Below are 19,024 nucleotides of genomic sequence, written 5' to 3' on the forward strand. Positions count from 1 at the left end.
CCTTTCTCCAAAGCACATTGCCTCCATACAGATATGTCTGGCAAGGCCATTGGCAATACTTATAGTGCAAGAATGCAATATTTCAAAGTAATGCACTTTTGCGTTTTCACAGACTTATTTTTCCCATCTGTTTGTTGCCTGTCTATAAGATTTCTGATTAAGACCAAGGAAGTAAAGAGCAAATCTTGGCTAGGAGGGCAAAAGCCTAGCTTTTATGGGGAACAAATGGGAGAGGTGAATTACCCTTCTAAGCTGGGGAATAGGGTAAGAAATTTTAGAAAGTGACAGGAAGAGAATGCAGTTCAGTAAACAGTCTGCAGACTATTATTCTCAAAAAAATTATCAGTAAACCAGTTACCTTTTAAAATCTCTTGAAATAATCGGGGGAACAGATAAGTTTTTCAAACCCTTTCCCCCCTCTATAATTGTTTAAAGAATTTGCCATTCCCTGTTCTCTTGCCTGAGATTTCAGTCCCCTCAGTGACAACATAACTATTCAAATGATTCTGTATCCCTGAAGGATACCGATAAGGTTCATCCAACATAAGCGATAGCAGGTTCACTTGGCAGCTTGTAGGTGGTGATGATTTCTTGGCATTTAAAATAATGTCTATGCTCCTCTGCCCCACCAGGCTCACGTTGAAAGAGAGGAAAGATCTGGCAAGGGTTAGAAACGATATTTTTTTCTTACACATATTACACGTCTTACACATATCCCCCCCCCCCCAATCAGTTGCCATTTTGGGTTTATGTCAAATGGTCCTGGGGGAGGAATTCTACTTTCTCCCTTCTCACAAATTTGTCCCTAGAGTGCCCAATCTACCAGGGTTCACCTCACTTTCTGAACTGACTGGATAGGAGTTGGACTTTTATGTAGTATAATGGAAAAAACAGGCAGACAAGGAGGTTTTCACTGGACAATGATGCATGACTTGGTATTATTTGACCATCTCAACATTTTTTGTGTGTGCCAATCTATTATTTATGGGGCAAATCCTATCGAAGGCTTCCTGGCAATGGACTCAGTGCAGGGGAGGAGTGACTGACAGCGAGGGACACCATGAAAGCACTGTACAATGCAGAGACCTCTTTTAAGCTTAGTGTCTGGAAGGCAGGGATGGGTAGGTACAAGGTGAAGTAAGCGTGAACATTCAACATAATGTGATTGCTTCAGTATTGAGCTGAAATAGTTGTTTTAAAAGACATTGCCTTGGGAGAGTATGGTTTACTTCTCTGTTTCCACATATTTGCCCTTAGTGTGGCAGAGCTATATGGGCTCATCTTGGGCCTGTCTGTGGATCTGTTCTTTTGTTAACTGCTAGATGCACATGCCACACACTTTAAAAAATATCATTAGTCACTTTTTGCAGACTGTCTTGATGCCAGTATTGGTAATTTGTTGCATACACAACTTCATTTTACCTCCAAAATAGATTTTGGATTTTTTGCTTTCAAGTGTACAAAATAGTTTTAACTTACACTGTAAATCTCTACTTACTCTTTCCATGCCCTTAGCAGAGAAAGGCAAAACCATAAGCATTAATTTTCCCTTTCCATGTTTCCCTCATCTCTCTTTAAGCTTCTTAGCAGCCAGGTTATTTGTTAGTAAGTGGTGTAATGTCATGGGATATGACATCGCCATAACATTGCCTAATTTATTATGAGAAGACATTATTAAAGACCTCAATTCACCATTCTCATTGAGAAAGCTAGCAAACATAAACTGTAGTATATTAGTATACACACTATTTCTGTATTTGCTTTGGCATCCCTGTTCCATCAATTGAGTGTGCCACAGAAGTTAGTAAGCCTGCTTCTGGAGAGAAGATAAACACCACACTGCCTGGGAAGTTCTATACCCCAAAGTCACCCTTACAGATGATGGGTCCATAGGAGAGTGGGGATGATAAGGAAGGAAAAGGCACCTTGGGAGCAAGGATATAGGATATTCTGATCCTTTTCCAGATCTTTCAGGGACTTTCTCAGTGACTTTGGGAATGATTTCACCTCTCTTTTTTTTCCTCACTTTCTCATTTGCAACATGGGAGGGTTATATTACCTCATGGGAATGTTGTGGGGTTAATTATGTGAGGTTAAATATGAACATTGATGAATGTTCATAAAGAGTTTTGGGATCATCAGAGAGAATGTGCAAAGGTGCAGCCTTAATAAAACACTACAACAACATGAAAATGACAAATAGTTAATCACTAGAATGGTTTACCAAGGGTTACAATGCCTTGTCCTTCACGGTAAATATTTTAAATGAGATCACCTGTTTTCCTAACATGTAAACTGTAGTTCATTTGCAGCTACTGGACCAACCTGGAATTAATAATGAGAAATTCTATGTTCTACATTTATACCTGAGGCCAAATTAAAGGATCACAACGGCCTCTCTGTCCTTAAAATATGTTCTGTTGCAGGTCTGCCCTCTCACTTAACTATATTTTGGAGCAGGTATTGAATCTGAAAGGAAGATAGTCTGCAGGAGTGTAGAGGTCAGGAAACTTTAATTAGGACAAAGAAATGCTTTAAAAAAGCAGCATCTTCTGATATTTTTTATTATGCCCAACGTGATGAATTATGAAAGTAGGCATTATAAAACATTACTGCATATGACAATATCTCGTTTTCAATGACAATTTTTGTTTCCTCAGACTTTGCTTTTTACTTTAGCTTGGTAACTATTGTTTACATCTAATTATGAGTTCTTATTATTGGCAGGGTAAAGAAGTGGGGACAAAACTCATCAGTCTGTCAAGCAGTGCTTTGGTAGATGAGATTGGTGTGGAGAGAGGACCAGCATCATTTTCAAATGGATATGGGTGGCAGGTGAATAATGGACATGTTGCTACAGATATTATCGTTCAAGAGAGATAAAATGATCTTGGGAGAATGGGAAGGTGGGGTTTGGTATTAAATACTACTATCACATGGTTCTTTGATAACTGTTCATTCTTCTGTAAGTTTACCTACCTTACAGGTGATTTTTTTTTCTTTATTAATTTTTTTAAGATTTAGGTTCTGAGTAGTATTAATATCTAACAACATATTAAGCCCTTTAGGTGTGTAGATTTTAAAAGAGTCTTTATTTAAAGATAAATTGAAGAAAAGGAAGTTCAATTCTGGAATAAGAAGCTTTTCATTACTTGTGAAATTCATATCCTGAAAGAATTTGGTTTAGGCTTGAGTCCTGTTCTGCTCATATGTCAAAAACTGAAGCTGAACTCATTTAGGAAATCTAGGTATTTGGATAGAAAATCTGACAGAAAATAGCTCTTTAGTACTTCTTCCAGAACAACTCTCATGATGCATCAAATCTGTAGTGAAAAGGTAACAGTCATTTTATTGGAGAAATAGGAAGAATAGACGTGCCACCTTGGGCATATCAAGGGATCATTCATAGCTGAGTTGACACTGCCATAACATAACAGGGAATCTGTGCAACCACATAATCACAGCTATGTCATGCGATGCAGGAGTAAATTGCACTCTGGCCACTGCTTGTATTCCATAGAGCTCTTCCTGTGACATTACATTAGCAATGAGCTGACTATAGAAATAGGCAGTCTGAAATAACCTCAAAATATGAAGCCACAGCGCAAACTGCATAGTTAAGCTCACACTCTTATCCCTTAAATGGACCTTTTAACCTTTGCTTATACCTATTTAAAAAGAAAAAGAAGTGAGTTGGGTGAGCCAGTTATCAATATCATACACCTAAGCCCTCAAGAGGCAGGTAATTGCTGAAAGAGTAATCTTTCATAGAGCAGTTATAGAGCAGTTTCTTCTCCGAGCCCCTTTTTGCTATAGGAAGATGCCAGAAGTTCTTCTTACTGAGTCATAAAATGACAAATTGGCCTCAAACTTTTCAGGCTGTAAGGAAAAAAAAAGGCTAAATAAAAGTACAGTTCCCATACTGATTTGGGAGAGTAACCTAAAATTTACATGGAACCTGAACTGTGGTTGTTGCAATGTAAAGAGCAACATTTGTTCCTTAGAAAAGGAAAGGATGACATCTCCAGTTGATCTACCTCTAGTGGTAGCAGCATTCTGCTGGAGAGGGCAGGCAGAAAGAACTCTGAGGCTAATGAGACCTTCAATGATTTGAGAAAGGACACACTGGAAGGATGTGGCAGGGAGATAAAATCAAGTCCTCAGTAGCACAGAAGACTGGTATTTTGGGAGGGTAAAGATCTGCTGTATTTAAGTTTTGAAGACAAAAGGAGAGAGAATAGGACTCAGACCAGGGATGAGAATAAATGAATGTAAACATCATATCTGTCAAACTTGCTTAAATTGCATTTCATGGTGTTTTGAGATCGCTTATTTGCAGCAATACTATTTTTCCCATGATTCCAGTATTGTCATGACAAAACTTCTCTTCTTAATAATTGTGATTATTCAATAACAGGGATATAACATAAACAAGTTTTTTGTCTCACTGATGAAATGGACAAGGAACTACCAGTGACATGGTCAGGAGGCTGATGGTTTTTAATGGTTCTTGCAGGCTTCCTGGTCCTATTCCAAGTACATAGAAGCCTTGGAGCAGGAGAGAATCCTCCTTAAAATGCAAGAAGATCAGGAGAAAAACTCATCATCATTCCTTACAGGTTGTTAACCAAGCTCTGTAGTTTAAGAGGACAAGCTTATAGCTTAGGTGAAATTCTCTCAGTATAATGACTTTGTTTGCTCTCCTTTGCAGCTGTGTACATAAACTGCTGCCTCTCTTACGCTGCCTGCAATGGATTTTCTCTCTGCACTACACTTGTGACTGATAAGTTTTCTAAGAAAGGGAAAGTGAAAGTTGCAGGGTATCAGCATTTTCTTTACTGCACAGGTCCTGCTACAGAGAGGAGTATGGCCATTTCTTCATTCTGCACAGTGGCATGGCAATCCTATTTGGTTCACATACATATTTCATCTCCTTGGCTTCTTGTGCTTCATCAACTTACATACAACCAAAGAGACGAAACTTTTTTCTCACCAGTTTGTCAGTATGCTTTTGGGGGACGTAAGAGGCATTGTCTCATCCTTGTGTCAGCCGGGTATATCCTCTTAGATCTTCCCCAAGGATATTATAACCTGTTTGTTCACTAAATAACTCCATTTAGCAGTAGGGCTAGCAATAGCACTATGTGATATGAAAACCGTTCAGTTCCCATAATTTTAATTTTCTTTCCATATACAGATGCTTCATCTATGTCCTTCCTGAAGCCTGGAAAGTCCGAAAAATCCACCATTTCTCCAAAGAGTAGTGTGATTTTGGAGAAACACTCAAATCTTCCCAAGAAACAGAAAGTGAGTACTAGACTGCCAACAAGTGTGTTTTGAAATTTGGATTCTTAAAAGCTAGTTTTCCTGCTGTCAGTGCTGATGCTCATTAGTAGCAAGTTATCCCACTCCAAATCACGTTTAACTGAAGCTGTACAGCCTCAACATGAAGGCAAGATTATTTTTGACTCGAGCCATGGTTAGTGGACCTAATGTTGACCAGATGCAATTTTGTTGCAAAATGGTAGTCTCTGAAATGTGGTTATCTAAGCTTTCCAGTTAAAATATTTTAAATAGGAGCATGAAATGACTGGAGGAAGCTCAGACCCCACGGAGTTACTGGCAAGGGCCTGACACAGAACTAGCAGTAGATCATCTTTGCTGAAGCCAATTAAATTTTAGAATGGGAGAAAGAAGTGAGACAGTAAAGAGATCTGCTAAAGACAGAAAGTACATTTTGCTTCAAAGCTTGAATTCCTAGATGGAATAATCCCCTGGAGGTTTTGTTTTGTTTTTTTAAGCCTATGCTGAAATTAGATGGACTTAAAAAAATTAATAGAACTTGGACTATTGCTCCCCTTCCTTCTCTGCTCCTCCTTCCTGTTCTAATTCTGTACTTCAACACTGCTATTTTAGGCAAGTTGGTGTCCTGCCCTCACTAGTCCTCCTAAACACACTCTTCCTGTGGCAGCATTTTCTGTATGTGGCTTCAGAGAACACTGCAGCATTCCTTGGTCTTCCCTCACGTTCTCTTTCTGCCCTCTTATCACTTCCTCTAGTTGCAGTTAAAGTCATCCAGTCACCCTGGACCTTACGCACCTCTGCAGGTGTTACTATATTTCATACATTTATGCCTTTTTGTACTGTGGTTCTGCTTCACACGCAGCTGTATCAGCATGGGGAGTCCTTGCACAGGGGCTCTGGTCCTGTTCTGTAGCTGAGAAACCTCCAGCTGGGCCCAGTGCTCAAAGAGGGCCTATATAGCTGCAGTCCTTACTGCAGACCGGCCCGGCAGTCCCTGGCCCACCCTGTTATTCAAAACGTGAGAGTTGCATTCCTGCCAGGCATCGGGCTGTGGTATGGACTAACGCAATGAGAAAGTAGAGATCTTGAGCGGTTTGAGAGGTCTCTCCCACCAGCTTCGGTTGCAGCCCGCTCTCCAACACCACTGGAAATTTGCCTACCAGGTCCCTTCCCTCCCAATAGTTCAAGTGTTCCCACTGCCTTTGAGTGGTTTCGTCTTCTTCCCTCATGGCCTTCTGGTGGTTCTCCTCAGCTGTGCTCTCTGCAGTGATCTGATCACTCTGCTGGTGGGGTGAGATATCTACAAAAGACCACCACTGCTCTTGATGGGACAGCTTCTCTCCACTTTGTTACAGAGGAGGTCACACTTTGTGTATTGGGTATAAATGGCAAGGTGCTGGCAGCGGTGGGGCTGTACGGGCGGCCTCTGTGAGGAGAGGCCTGGGCTGCCCCATGCTGGACACAGCCGGTTCCAGCCGGCTCCAACGGACCCATCACAGGACACAGCTGAGCCCATCAGCCAAGATGGTGGCACCTCGGGGAAACATATTCTCGTGGTTTAACCCCAGCCAGCAACTAAGCACCACGCAGCCATTCACCCCTCACCCCTCCCAGTGGGATGAGGAGGAGGATCAGGAAAAAAAGTAAAACTCATGGGTTGAGATAAGAGCAGTTTAATAACTAAATAAAATATAATACTAACTAATAATAATATAATAATAATAATGAAAAGGAATATAACAAAAAAAAAGAGAAATAAACCCCAAGAAAAGGCAAGAGATGCACAATGCAACTGCTCACCACCCGCTGACTGATGCCCAAGCAGTGATGCATCCCTCCCGGCCAACTCCCCCCGTTTATATACCGGGCATGACATTCCATGGTATGGAACATCCCTTTGGCTAGTTCGGGTCAGCTGCCCCGGCTGTGCTCCCTCCCAGCTTCTTGCACACCTGCTTGCTGGCAGAGCATGGGAAACTGAAAAAAATTCCTGACTTAAGATAAGCGCTACTTAGCAACAACTAAAACATCAGAGTGTTATCAACATTATTCTTATACTAAATCCAAAACACAGCACTGTACCAGCTACTAAGAAGCAAGTTAACTCTATCCTAGCCGAAACCAGGACACATATTTAAGAAAGAGCAAAGCAAGCCAGAGAGGGGAGGAGGGAATAAAGAGGGTGAAAAACAACAGAGGGAACACGAAGGCCAGAGGAGGAGGTGCTCTATGGTGGAGCAGATATTGCCTGCAGCCCGTAGAGGTCCCACGCTGCAGCAGAGGAAAAGAGTGAGAAGGAAGAAGGGGCTGCCCCTTGCCTCACTGAAGGACTAAGTATAACCTGTGGCGATAACAAGGAGGGGAGGAGTGGTGCTTGGAGTGAACTTGAACCTGGGAAAGCTGGAGGAAAAGTGTTTTCTCTAAGTATGTAAATGTTCGTTTCTTCTTTTCCTTGTTTTTGTTTCCCACTACCCGAATCAGTAATGATTTATTCTAATCAGCAATAAATTAATTTCCCCAATTCGAGTCTGTTTTGCCTGTAATAGTAATTGGTAAGCAATCTCCCTGTCTTTATCTTGACCCACAAGCTTTCTCTTTCCTGTTTTTCCTCTTTTCTCCCCTTGTCCTGCTGGGGGTGGAGGAGGAGTGAGTGAGTGAGCAGCTGGGTGGGAAACTGACTGCTAGTGAGGGCCAACCCAACCACACCTTGTTTCTCTTTTTTTGATGCATTTATTGAAGAACTGTTCTGATTATTTCAGCTGGCTGCAACACAGCAATGACATTCTGTTACCTTTTGCAGGCAGATTAAAATCTCAGGAAGGGAATGCAGAGGCATTCGATGGAGGTGGGCAGGAGAGACAAAAATAATATGCATGCAAGGTTTGTCCTTATGTTTCCAGAGCAAAGATGATGACTTGGAATATTATTAAGAACCAGGGGACATTAGCCAAGGGTAGAAAATAAACATCTTCCACTGTGTTCCGTATCAACATGATTGTGATACTGAGTCTTGTGTTACTCATTTGCTTAATAGTACACCTTGAGGCTCAAATCAGAGTAAGATTCCACTGAAGTATGCATGGTACAAACAACTAGGTGGTCGTGGTCCTAAAGATCTTACAATCAAACCCAGTTCTTCAGTGCCTGATCTAATGAATAAGTAAAACATTGCATTGAACTGACAGCCCTGAAGCAGCGTGTCTTGTCACACCATGCTCTCAGTATTGCAATTCACGCAACTTCTATTCGTCAAGGATAACTCATGAGGTGCCTGAGGTATCATAAAATCGAACGCTGTTGTGGTTTGCTCCCAATCCAGTCTGATTCCTGGTCCAAAGTACACCTTCTGCCTCATTTCTGAGTTTTGATCCACAAGAAAGGCTTAAAATACATCAGGACACAGATGTGATTGAGAACTTTTGTAAAACGTCATTCCTCCGAAGGCATTACTCACCAGAAGGTTGCAGGAGCTTATAGCTCTTGTGTAGCTCTCCCTACTTTCTTGCTTCTTTTTACAATTTTAAGAGTTTTAAAAAGAATTGGGGCAGAGTTGATGTTGGGACTACGGCCAAAGGATTAATTGGGGAGTTAAGAGGGGGCAAGGGCAGAATTAACTGCTAGGCAGGGGACAGGATGATGATAGACCTCTCCACATTTTTCAGACCACTTTAAACACCAGTCCCCAGCCACAAAGTTGTTGGCTCCATTCTTCTCTACATGTGTGTAACGCATGTAAGAGAAAGGCAGATCAGCGAGCTCCAGCTTGCTGAGTTCCCGAGGACTACCCCTGAGTTAGCGATGGGATTGTCTTCCGCTAACCCTCCCAACCTTTTGGATAAGGAGAACGAGCCATGCAGCCCTGTCTCAGTTGCCAGAGGTAAGGGCTCTTCACTTGGAGCTCTTAGATTATACTGCTAAGGACCATTCATGAGTGCTTTCCTCCTCAGTGTGGAGCGGCAGCTAAGGACAACTAATAGTCTTTTTCTTTTTCAGTCTTGACACAATGACCAAGAATTGTATGGGATTTCCATTGGGAGTTGCTTCAGACAGGTTGGCAGGGAAGAAAGACACTCTCTTTTATGGATATAGCTGCCCTGCTCATATATCCTCGCAGGAGCAAGGGAGATCCTTGGTTCAGTTCCTACTTTCCCCACAGTTCAGAGACAGAGTTTGCTTCATGCTTATCCCCATTCCTTCTGTGTTTGGGTTGTTTGCTCGTGTGACATTACCTGAGAAAGACGTCTTGGGTAGAAGCCGCAAGGGAGTAAACCATAAAATTCTTGTCCCTGTTTTTCATGTTTTCCCAAATTTCACAGATGCAGTAAACTTTAATGCTCAGTACATCTGAGGAGGGTGGAATGTAGCATCTTGTAGTGAGCAGAGCACATATGGTACTGTGTGGCCTACCACTCATTAATGTGAAAGGCAATGAAGAATCACGAAATGCCATAAATGCAATGATGTATGTCAGTCTAAAAAACACGTGAAAGGCCACCTTCTACTGCTGTGGTCAGTACAGTGCACGCAAGCAAATGCTGGAGCATGGCAGTTTCTGTTTTGTTGTATTCTTGCCTTCATGGCATTTTGAGACAGTTAAATAACATGTAGACAATGCTTATCTTATGCTGGTAGCTTTGACTTGAATCATACTTGGATTACTTCTAAAATGAAAAATATTATCCAGATATTTGTCACAGATGATAAAACTCCTTGTGAATATGTTCCAGCCTTGCCAAATTGTTAACAAAAAATTACCAGCCCCCATGCAAAAACTACTGTCCCAGACAGTTACTATGATTAATACCATACACATCTATCAAACTTAAAACAAACAAAAAAAAAGTACTTTGTGTACTTCAATGAATGAGTAGAATTTTGCAAACTGGCTCTATTCACTCAAAGTTCTGCAAAACGATGATAACCCTCAATCCAGTTTGCAGTTCTGTCTCCATGTTAACTGAAATATACATGCGTGTATATATGTACGTGTATACACACACATGCACAGTCATTTATAGGCCATGTCTTTAGTATGCAACTGAGGAGGATCACATGTATTAGTAATGCTAGAAATACATGTCATATCATTATGCCCATTTTATGTGTCAATTTTAAAGAAATATTGAGCAATTGGACAGGGAATGTATTAAGAGACAGGGACCCTTTCATTTCTGGGTTACTGAATCTAATAATCTGATGCAATGGCAGATAGCTCATTACTGCTATTTGGTGATACATCTGAAACGGAATAGTGGTTTTAGTCTCCTCCCGAGGGACCAAGTAATGATTATTGCCAGTTCCAGCAGAGAGCCTGAGAACTGAACAGATATAGTTACTAACTAAATGTTATTGTTCTAAATTATGACTATCTTACTTCAGAAAGCTTGCACTGCTATTGCCTTTTTATCTTGTTCTTGAGATCTATTCTCTCTCAGGTTGCTGATCTACCACCTATGTGAGCTCAGTGGTTTTAAAGGGCTAGAAGAGTTTTACTCAACAACCCTAGCACCTCTCCCTTTAGATAACTAAAACTTTATTCCTTGTTTATTTTAACTATGTATACTTCGGGACTTTCAGAAGTCTACAGCAGAACAACAGTTCTCTGTGGAGTTTGCTGCTACAGACAAGAAAAACAATTCTCTTTTGAGAAACTTGCAAACCCAGAAACGTTTCTGGATAGATTTATGCTTTAGTGGCTTTCAAAATACGCAGCCCAATCATATTCATTCAGACTTACTTTTGTTGTTTACTCCCAAGTAATGCAACATATTGGGACTATTTCGGAACCTTTTTAAGCTGTCATTTGGATTAGTAAATATTTACACTTAGAAGCTATTACTGTGTATTTATTTCACTTTTCTCTCATCAGACCTGGCATGTTTATTAAAACATTTTATAATCTTTGAGGGTGCAGTCCTGAAGTTGCTCATTCAAATACTTTTGATATCAACACAAGCTGTGACTACGCACTTCAGGAAGGGGCTTTATACATTTTGCTTTGACTTCTCTCCTGCTACTGCATGACACAAAGTATCAGACTATGAGATGAATTCCTGAAAATATGTAGTGCTGGATTACGTTATTAAGGTGTACACTTACAATAGTTTACAAGAGTGGTAGTGGTGGTCACCAGGCCATTTAAAAAGGGGCAAAATGCTTTCTCATTTGTGTCTGTACAACGCTGCTCCGCCATTGCCTCTGTACTCCTCATGATCTCTTTTTAGTGGCTGTTTCTTAAAGTACTGTTAATGGGGAACGGTCTTAGACTCTGAGCTCTGGATTCGTTTGTCCCTTTCAAGGTGTGGAAATCTAGTATTTAATCATCAGGCATTGAGATCAGCAAAGAAGAGAGGTGCTCTGCAGGCACAGCAGTAGACCAGATTCAGCAGACCCAGTTTCTATTATTGGTTCTTTTATTATACAGTACTGGGTGGCCAAGGCCAGACTGTGCCACACCTTCTACATCTTTTACACGAGAAGAATCATTGTGACTCACTTTGCAAATATGTTTGACTTCTTAAAAAAAGAGAAACCTGCATTAATGAAGTCTACAGATAAAAGCATCAATGAACTGGGTATTTTCATAAATGTGAGACCCTCAGTTTCCTGCTGCTGAGAGAGTACAGAAAAATGGCAGGTGTCCCATCATTGCTCCTTCTGCGCCTTTAGCATATACAGTATTACAGACTTGGGGACATTTTCTATCCTCTACCACTTGTACGCTTGTGAAATGGCCAGCCTCATTCCCACCCAACACTATTGCTCTAGTCAAAACTATTGACTTCAGCTTGTGTGTGTGTAAAAATGACTGAAAAGAGACCAGACGTTTCAAAGTTCTGTCCCAAACTCAGAAAAGAAAATCCTTAAATTATTTATGTTTCTAATGTTAAATACTGGGCCAAACTGATCCCTGTGCAGCTGTATGTGGCCAATGGAGCTGCAGTAATCCAGCTTGAATTTGACCTGTTTAAACTGTCCCATTACATTCAACTGATGATTTTTGTTACTGCCTTCTTATAGAAATGCTTTTAGTCGGTAATTGTGAATCACGTCTGAATACAGCTAAGATGGGGTTAACTGGTATTTTTTTAAGCTTATGGAACATTGCTGGTTCTAATACATTCAGTAGTTGCTGTAAAAATGTTAGCGAAAGACAGGTTTGAACAAAAATTTTAGATCTGGATCTGTACTCACAGTTCAAACCTACCTCTAATGGCCTGATTTGGAGCATTCCCAGGATTTCAGAGAGTTATAATTCACATCTGTGTTTCTAACTCCTTCATGCATGATTGTTTGAATGTGCACTTTTGGAACAGGTCCATGTCTAATAGGCTAAATTGTAGTTCCCAAATCAGAAGCCACATGGTATTGCTATATAGTTTTTTATTTTTCCTCTTATTACGTAGCCTTCAAATAGGGTTCTGTCAGTCCAGCACATTGGATTAATACAGAAGACCAAAGTCTACACTTTCTACCTACCTGCTAATCAACTCACACATTTTGATTTCCACCAGTGATTTAGTAAAGCATTTGCACAATGGCCACGATGAATACTTCTCTGACAAGCAATAATTTATCAGAGTGCTGGAGCAGATTGGAATTATGCAGGACCCACTAAGCTGTCCTAGTATGGTAAGGGTAGTCAAGGTATAGATGAGGTTCTCTTATTTTTAATATTCATTGAGCCAAGCTAATTTATATGTCAAGCGCAGGCTGCATTTACTTGGATTTTCCTCTATTTCTCTACTAATTAAAATATTTTAGTTTCATGGTAACATATGTGAAAGCGTTGACAACAGCATTGCTTATTCCACATGTTAATTATGTATTTGTTCAGAGTATGCTAATGAACTGTGTGCATTTCTCACGTTAAGATTTCATTTCATGTCAAAGGAAAAGTGGAAATACAGTGAGTGGATTAGTGCTTTTAATTTTAGATATTTTTTTTTCCTCTAAAACAATCTTGTACATGATTCCTCTGTACCATATGCGTTTGAAAATCTTTTGTTGGCAAGAAGTTTAAAAAGAAAGTAATACTTGCTTCTCAGAAAAGAATTTTTGAACAAAGCAATTGTGCCATTAATGAGAAAGTTAAATGAAACAAATGACAAGGCAAGCAAGAAAAAAACACAGCATCACACTCAAGGAATGCACAGGCACACAATAGCTTATGCAATATTCCCCATCTGTCAAAGTCAGTAAATACAGAGATTTCATTGGAAATATTCATTATAATAGGCCATGGTGCCTATGGCTCAGTAAATGCAATCAACAAGCTTACAGCATTCTTAGTAGTTTTCATCTGTAGGCAACTAAATGAATTTCATCCCAGCTGTGAGACCCAACTGATCAGTACTGGTTTTGTAAACCCCAGACCCTGATTGGTTTGAATACAACTCATCCCTGAAAAAGGTACTTTGGGAGTCAAATCTGTCACATCTCTAGAGTAATTTACACCTTTACAGTTTTGTATGTGTATATGTGTGTGCAGGCATGTATACATGTTTATAAAATCTATACCTCATTGATTTGTGTGTGCTTGTGTGCACATATATACACACTATACACATATATGCATAAAATTACCTTGTTTGGTAAACTATTTTACTGTCATAATCACATAGGGCTTAAGTTTGGTGTATATAATCTTTTTCCTAATACAATATTCCAAGCATTTTCTTCTGTGTATTTTTTTGAAATGAAGGTCCTTGTGTTTCATTAAAATGTTTGGGTTGGTACTCACTTGCATTTGAGAGGACAGAGCCATTACACTTGCTTTGTTGAGGAATATGGCTCTTTCCAGAGGTCTGCATGGCTGCTGGGAAGAGAAAATAAATGCACTTTCTGGGAGTTCTTTTTCCTCTAGAAAACATATGCAAGAAAAAAATTAACTTTCTCTGTGTTTTTTCTCCCAAATGAGAAAGTAATTAACAGCAAGTGTTGGGCCATTCACTAAAGACTACGATAAACGATTTACTATTTTCAAGCTAATATGAGCTGAATGCTTGATCTAAAAAAGGAGAGTGCACATGATTGTGTTCATATTCCAGTTATGACCTTCCAGTTCAAAGATCATCTTAACTCCTGGCTGCCTGATCCTGAAATTTGCTGAATGTATTGAAACTCATTCTCTTAATTCACGTCTCCAGAGGTGCTCAGCACCTGGCGGTAGTAGGCCTTCAGAAAGCTGTCCGAAGGACGATAACAGTGATTTTTTTTTTTTTTTTTTTGAGTGAAACACCAGGAAAGCATGGCTTTGTCACTGCAGCTCCACATGAAAGTATATAAAAAAAAACGCAAAGCAAAACAAAATCAAAACACAGAAATACATAGGCTTAGTTGCGCTTGCCAAGGTAATGTAGTACTAAGCACAGATTGTATTCCGAGACAATAGTTAAGCATTGGCAACAAACTGCCCAGAGAACTTTTGGTATCCTTATTGTCATCAGAGGGGTTCTAAAAACAGATAAGATACGCACATCTGCCAGGAACGACTAAGTATTTTCAGACCCATATTGGGGCAGGGGAGTGAATAGATGAACTCTTGAGGGACTTATTTTCTCTGAATCCATATTCAGGTTGTTCTGAATGCAAAAGCTTAGCCTCTGCTAAGGAATCTTACGAGAGTCAAGGGCCATGACACTTCATTTGCTCTGCACCCGAAACTCCCACTGAAGCCAATTATTCAGTCTAATTTAACAAAGACCACAGCTTCTCTGGCTGTGCAATTGTTGGTAACCATCAACAAACTGATTCATCTACAATCGGGCCAAATGTTACAAAATCTGTTTCTGAGTTCTTGTTTGTACCCCCATCATAAGATTACACCAAAATTAAAGCATGCAGTACTTGAACTAACTTCAAAGGCTGAGCTTGCACTTGTAGCTAGTTCAGCCTTTTTATTGGTTCATGTTTTCCATTTGGCTTCAACATCCTGTTCCTTACTGATGCCCTTCTAGAGTTTCATTTACAAATATTACGTCCCTGGTTAGTGAGCCATGCTAATTAATACTGTGGTGCAGGCTATGGATTATGGTAATCTCATGTCTCCTGCTTGGAAAAACACTGCAATTTTTCCAGACGTTTACATGTAATGCCGTATTGAACATGGCCAAATTTGTCGTAGGAGAATGTATCCTGAACTCATTTAATCAAAATATATTTAACTAAGGTTGCTTATGCTGTTATCTATTGCCAGTTTTGTTAATCATGAAGCTCAAAAATTTCAATGCAGTAAAAACCTGAGATCCACAATTTCCTAATTAGATTATTTCAAACAAAACAGTAAAGTTAAAACAGTCTGGTTTAAGTATACATATTTTAAAAAGTTTATGCCAATAACAAGTTTGTTAAAAAAACACGAACAGACGATTTGACTACTTTCTGGAAGCCTCACACATCTCACTGTGCCTCACCTTTCAAACCTGGGACCACAATCTGACATGGATTTTAGCTCCATTGGGGATTTTGTAGTCAGAGACTCCCTGACTGCTGGGACTTCAAGTGTTGCCAAAGTTATGATTGTAAAGAAAATCTATTATATTTGCAGTACCATCAAATATCAAATAAAAGCTATGGAGCCTTTACACAACATAGCAACCCTAAGTCAATAGGTTCTTCCAACACCAAAATAAACAAAAGCAATGGCATTTTTTAGGAAGAGGGGATATCTTTTATTAGACCAGGTGATGTAATTGGAAACAACGGACAAGCTTTCAGGCTCACAATTTGTTCACCAGGTCATAAAGAGGTCAAGAAATACATCATCTCTGGAGTACTTGTTATTTTATTTTTGTTTTTAATTGTGTTCATGAACTCTCTTTTCATAAATGGACACAATTTGGTTGACTTGACTGCAGTATGATGATACAAGTCACAACAAATCTGAAAGAGACACCCCCCACTCCTCCTAGACTGTCATTTCAGACCCAGAAAGGAAAACTTGCCAACATCTCGTAACACTTACCATGTCATCACCTCAACATGAATTAAAACAGACTAAAATGAAAGGTTTAGAAACCTATGAGAAAAGGTCTAAAAACGTGCCACAGGAAACAATTGCAAAAATGGCACTTTACACATAACCTGGGCCAGTCTTTTTTGTCAGAATGAGCTCTGTATTGTACTGGGTAAATCGAATAAAGGGCATAGACGTCTCTAGGTTAAATCCTACAGCTGCAAATTTTTAGGTGTCACTCTCTCGGGGTGCAGTCCCTAAGCCAAGCAAGGCCTCTTCTCCTCTCTACGCAGCTCGCTGCTCTGAGGAGCACACTGAGCCAAGAGCTGCCCAGAGTGAGCATGTTGAACCTAACCAAGGAAGGGGCCAAATGTAGTGCCTTGTGGAGAGCAAGTCCTGTCTTCTATTTGAAGGAGGCTTTCCCACTTCACAGCCACTGTTTTACACCCACAGGTAAGTTGGTCTGTCATTTTCTGTGAGAATTAATTCCTTGAACAAAATTATAGCTGTATGAACAGCAGCAGTTGGCCACTTTCTGCTTTCCTGGAGGTCAGATGATCACTGGTCATATCTAGGAAAAATAGAAGCTAACAAAAGGTCTGGTCTAAACCCTATTAAGGTATGAAGAACACTCCTTGTTTCAATGGCTTTGGACTACTGAAGGGTACCCATGAATCTTCCGCTCAGACTTACTGTAACACATCCATGATCAAGGAGGAGAGTACTGGTAAACGTACCAGGCGCTTGCATGTACAGACTCACCAGGATTGCTGGGCAGGTCATGCAGAAATTGTCTGCCATACGATAGTTTCCATAAGGTAGATGATGTTTGGAGCTAGAGAGCTTCGCCTTGTGTGAAACTAAACCATGTCACAGCACATCAACCAAACTGTGCTTTGAAAAGGAGTGTGAAAAGCTTGGCCTTTTGTCCTCGTGTTGTGGTTCTTGCTTTCATTTTCAAAAGGAGGAACTCTGCTCCCACGTTGTTCTTACCCTGGACACTTTCTGGAGCTGAGCCCAGGCTAGGAATGCTTGTGGCCTACATCTGATGGACTCTCAGTTGCTGAGATGGGACTGCAGAGACTGTAGAGACCGAATTACATGTAACAATTTTATGTGTTGACTGGTTAAACTGTATGTCGAGGTTTGACCCCAGCCAGCAGCTAAGCACTGCACAGCCGATCCCTCACTCTCCCCCCCCCGTTCCCAGTGGGATGGGGAGGAGAATCGGGGAAGAAGGTAAAACTCCTGGGTTGAGATAAGAACGGTTTAATAACTAAAGTAAAATATAATACTAACAATAATAATAATAATGAAATATAATAATAATAGTAATGAAAAGGAATATAATAAAAAAAGGGGGGAAAAAAGGGAAAAAAAACCCCAGTGATGCACAATGCAATTGCTCACCACCTGCTGACCGATGCCAGAGCCGCGATCTGCCCCTCCCAGCCAACTCCCCCCTGTTTATATACTGGGCATGACGTTCTATGGTATGGAATACCCCTTTGGCTAGTTCAGGTCAGCTGCCCCAGCTGTGCTCCCTCCCAGCTTCTTGCACACCTGCTTGCTGGCAGAGCATGGGAAACTGAAAAAAATTCCTGACTTAAGATAAGCGCTACTTAGCAACAACTAAAACATCAGAGTGTTATCAACATTATTCTCACACTAAATCTAAAACACAGCACTGTACCAGCTACTAAGAAGCGAATTAAGTCCATCCCAGCCGAAACCGGGACACTGTAGATTGGAGTATTTGCCTGTAAAGGTGGTTTAACTCCACAGGTTCCTGGAAAAAACGACGAAGAATGAAAAAACTTTCTCAGAGTAAGGCACCTCTGTGCAAATACAGAGGAGTAAAGGAACAGTGTAAAAACATTGTCTTTGATGACTTTATTTCCACTGCAGACAGGCTACATACCATTTAAAAACACAAAAGACAGAAGAATCCTGGCATCATTTAAAGGGCTATGAGCAAGGAACAGGGACTGGAAGGAGGTGTTTCTGTGGGTGTGTTTTTGGTTTTTTCTAAGAAATCAGATGATAATGTAGAACGTTTCTGGCAATGAATGATGAAGTTAGACTTGTCTAAGTTAGACTTTTAGGTAAGAGTGACACATATATAGAGTATTACTTGTTTAAAAATCCAGTTTATCTGAAGAAGGTTTTCCTGTTGCTAAAATAAGCAGTGTATTTGTTTCAGATAGGCCCTCTGAACCTGGAGGACTTCAGAGTGACAACAATTATACAGAACCATACTCCAGAAAACAAAATGGGAAAAAAAAGTGTCATATGAATGTTAATGTCTCAGCTGTGGAACCTGGTGTGTTTTCTAGTTCTTGGGCCTGAATACACACATTAGCCATGTCTTGACTGCAAGTTGGGAACTTGGGAAATAGCTGAGTCTCTTTTTTTAACAATAGAACTCATGATGGTACCAAACACAGGATCATTCACGTAATTATATCACTATTTGATGTACACAAAAATACCAAAATCTGTCTCTTTACAAGTTGAACAAAACTTAAGAAATTGCTTTTTTTTGAGATTTTTCTATTTCAGAAGCATGCATAAAATCAACAAAGGCTTATGAAATCCCTGTCTGCTCCATTTATTCTGATTTGAACTTTTGCTTTTTTCTCCTTTGTTTATAATGCCCTTTTGGCAGTACAAAAATATTTTTCTTCCCCCTACTAATTTTGACTTTTTCCATTTAGGAATCATTGATTCACCCTCATTTTTTGTACAGCTGCCATTCCAATT

General features: G+C 40.1%; 1 protein-coding gene across 1 annotated transcript in view; it reads left to right on the top strand.

Moving 5' to 3' along the window:
- The window catches only part of RGS22 (regulator of G protein signaling 22), a 75,569-nt gene that overhangs the window by 55,518 nt on the left and 1,027 nt on the right, over positions 1 to 19,024 (top strand). Inside the window, exons 24-26 of the mRNA XM_050915643.1 lie at positions 2,728 to 2,835; positions 4,517 to 4,619; positions 5,198 to 5,307. Of these exons, the coding sequence (XP_050771600.1) occupies positions 2,728 to 2,835; positions 4,517 to 4,619; positions 5,198 to 5,307 (321 nt within the window). The remainder of the gene's footprint in view (positions 1 to 2,727; positions 2,836 to 4,516; positions 4,620 to 5,197; positions 5,308 to 19,024) is intronic.

The sequence above is a fragment of the Gymnogyps californianus genome, chromosome 2 (genome assembly GCF_018139145.2).
Source record: "Gymnogyps californianus isolate 813 chromosome 2, ASM1813914v2, whole genome shotgun sequence".
Lineage (NCBI taxonomy): Eukaryota > Metazoa > Chordata > Aves > Accipitriformes > Cathartidae > Gymnogyps > Gymnogyps californianus.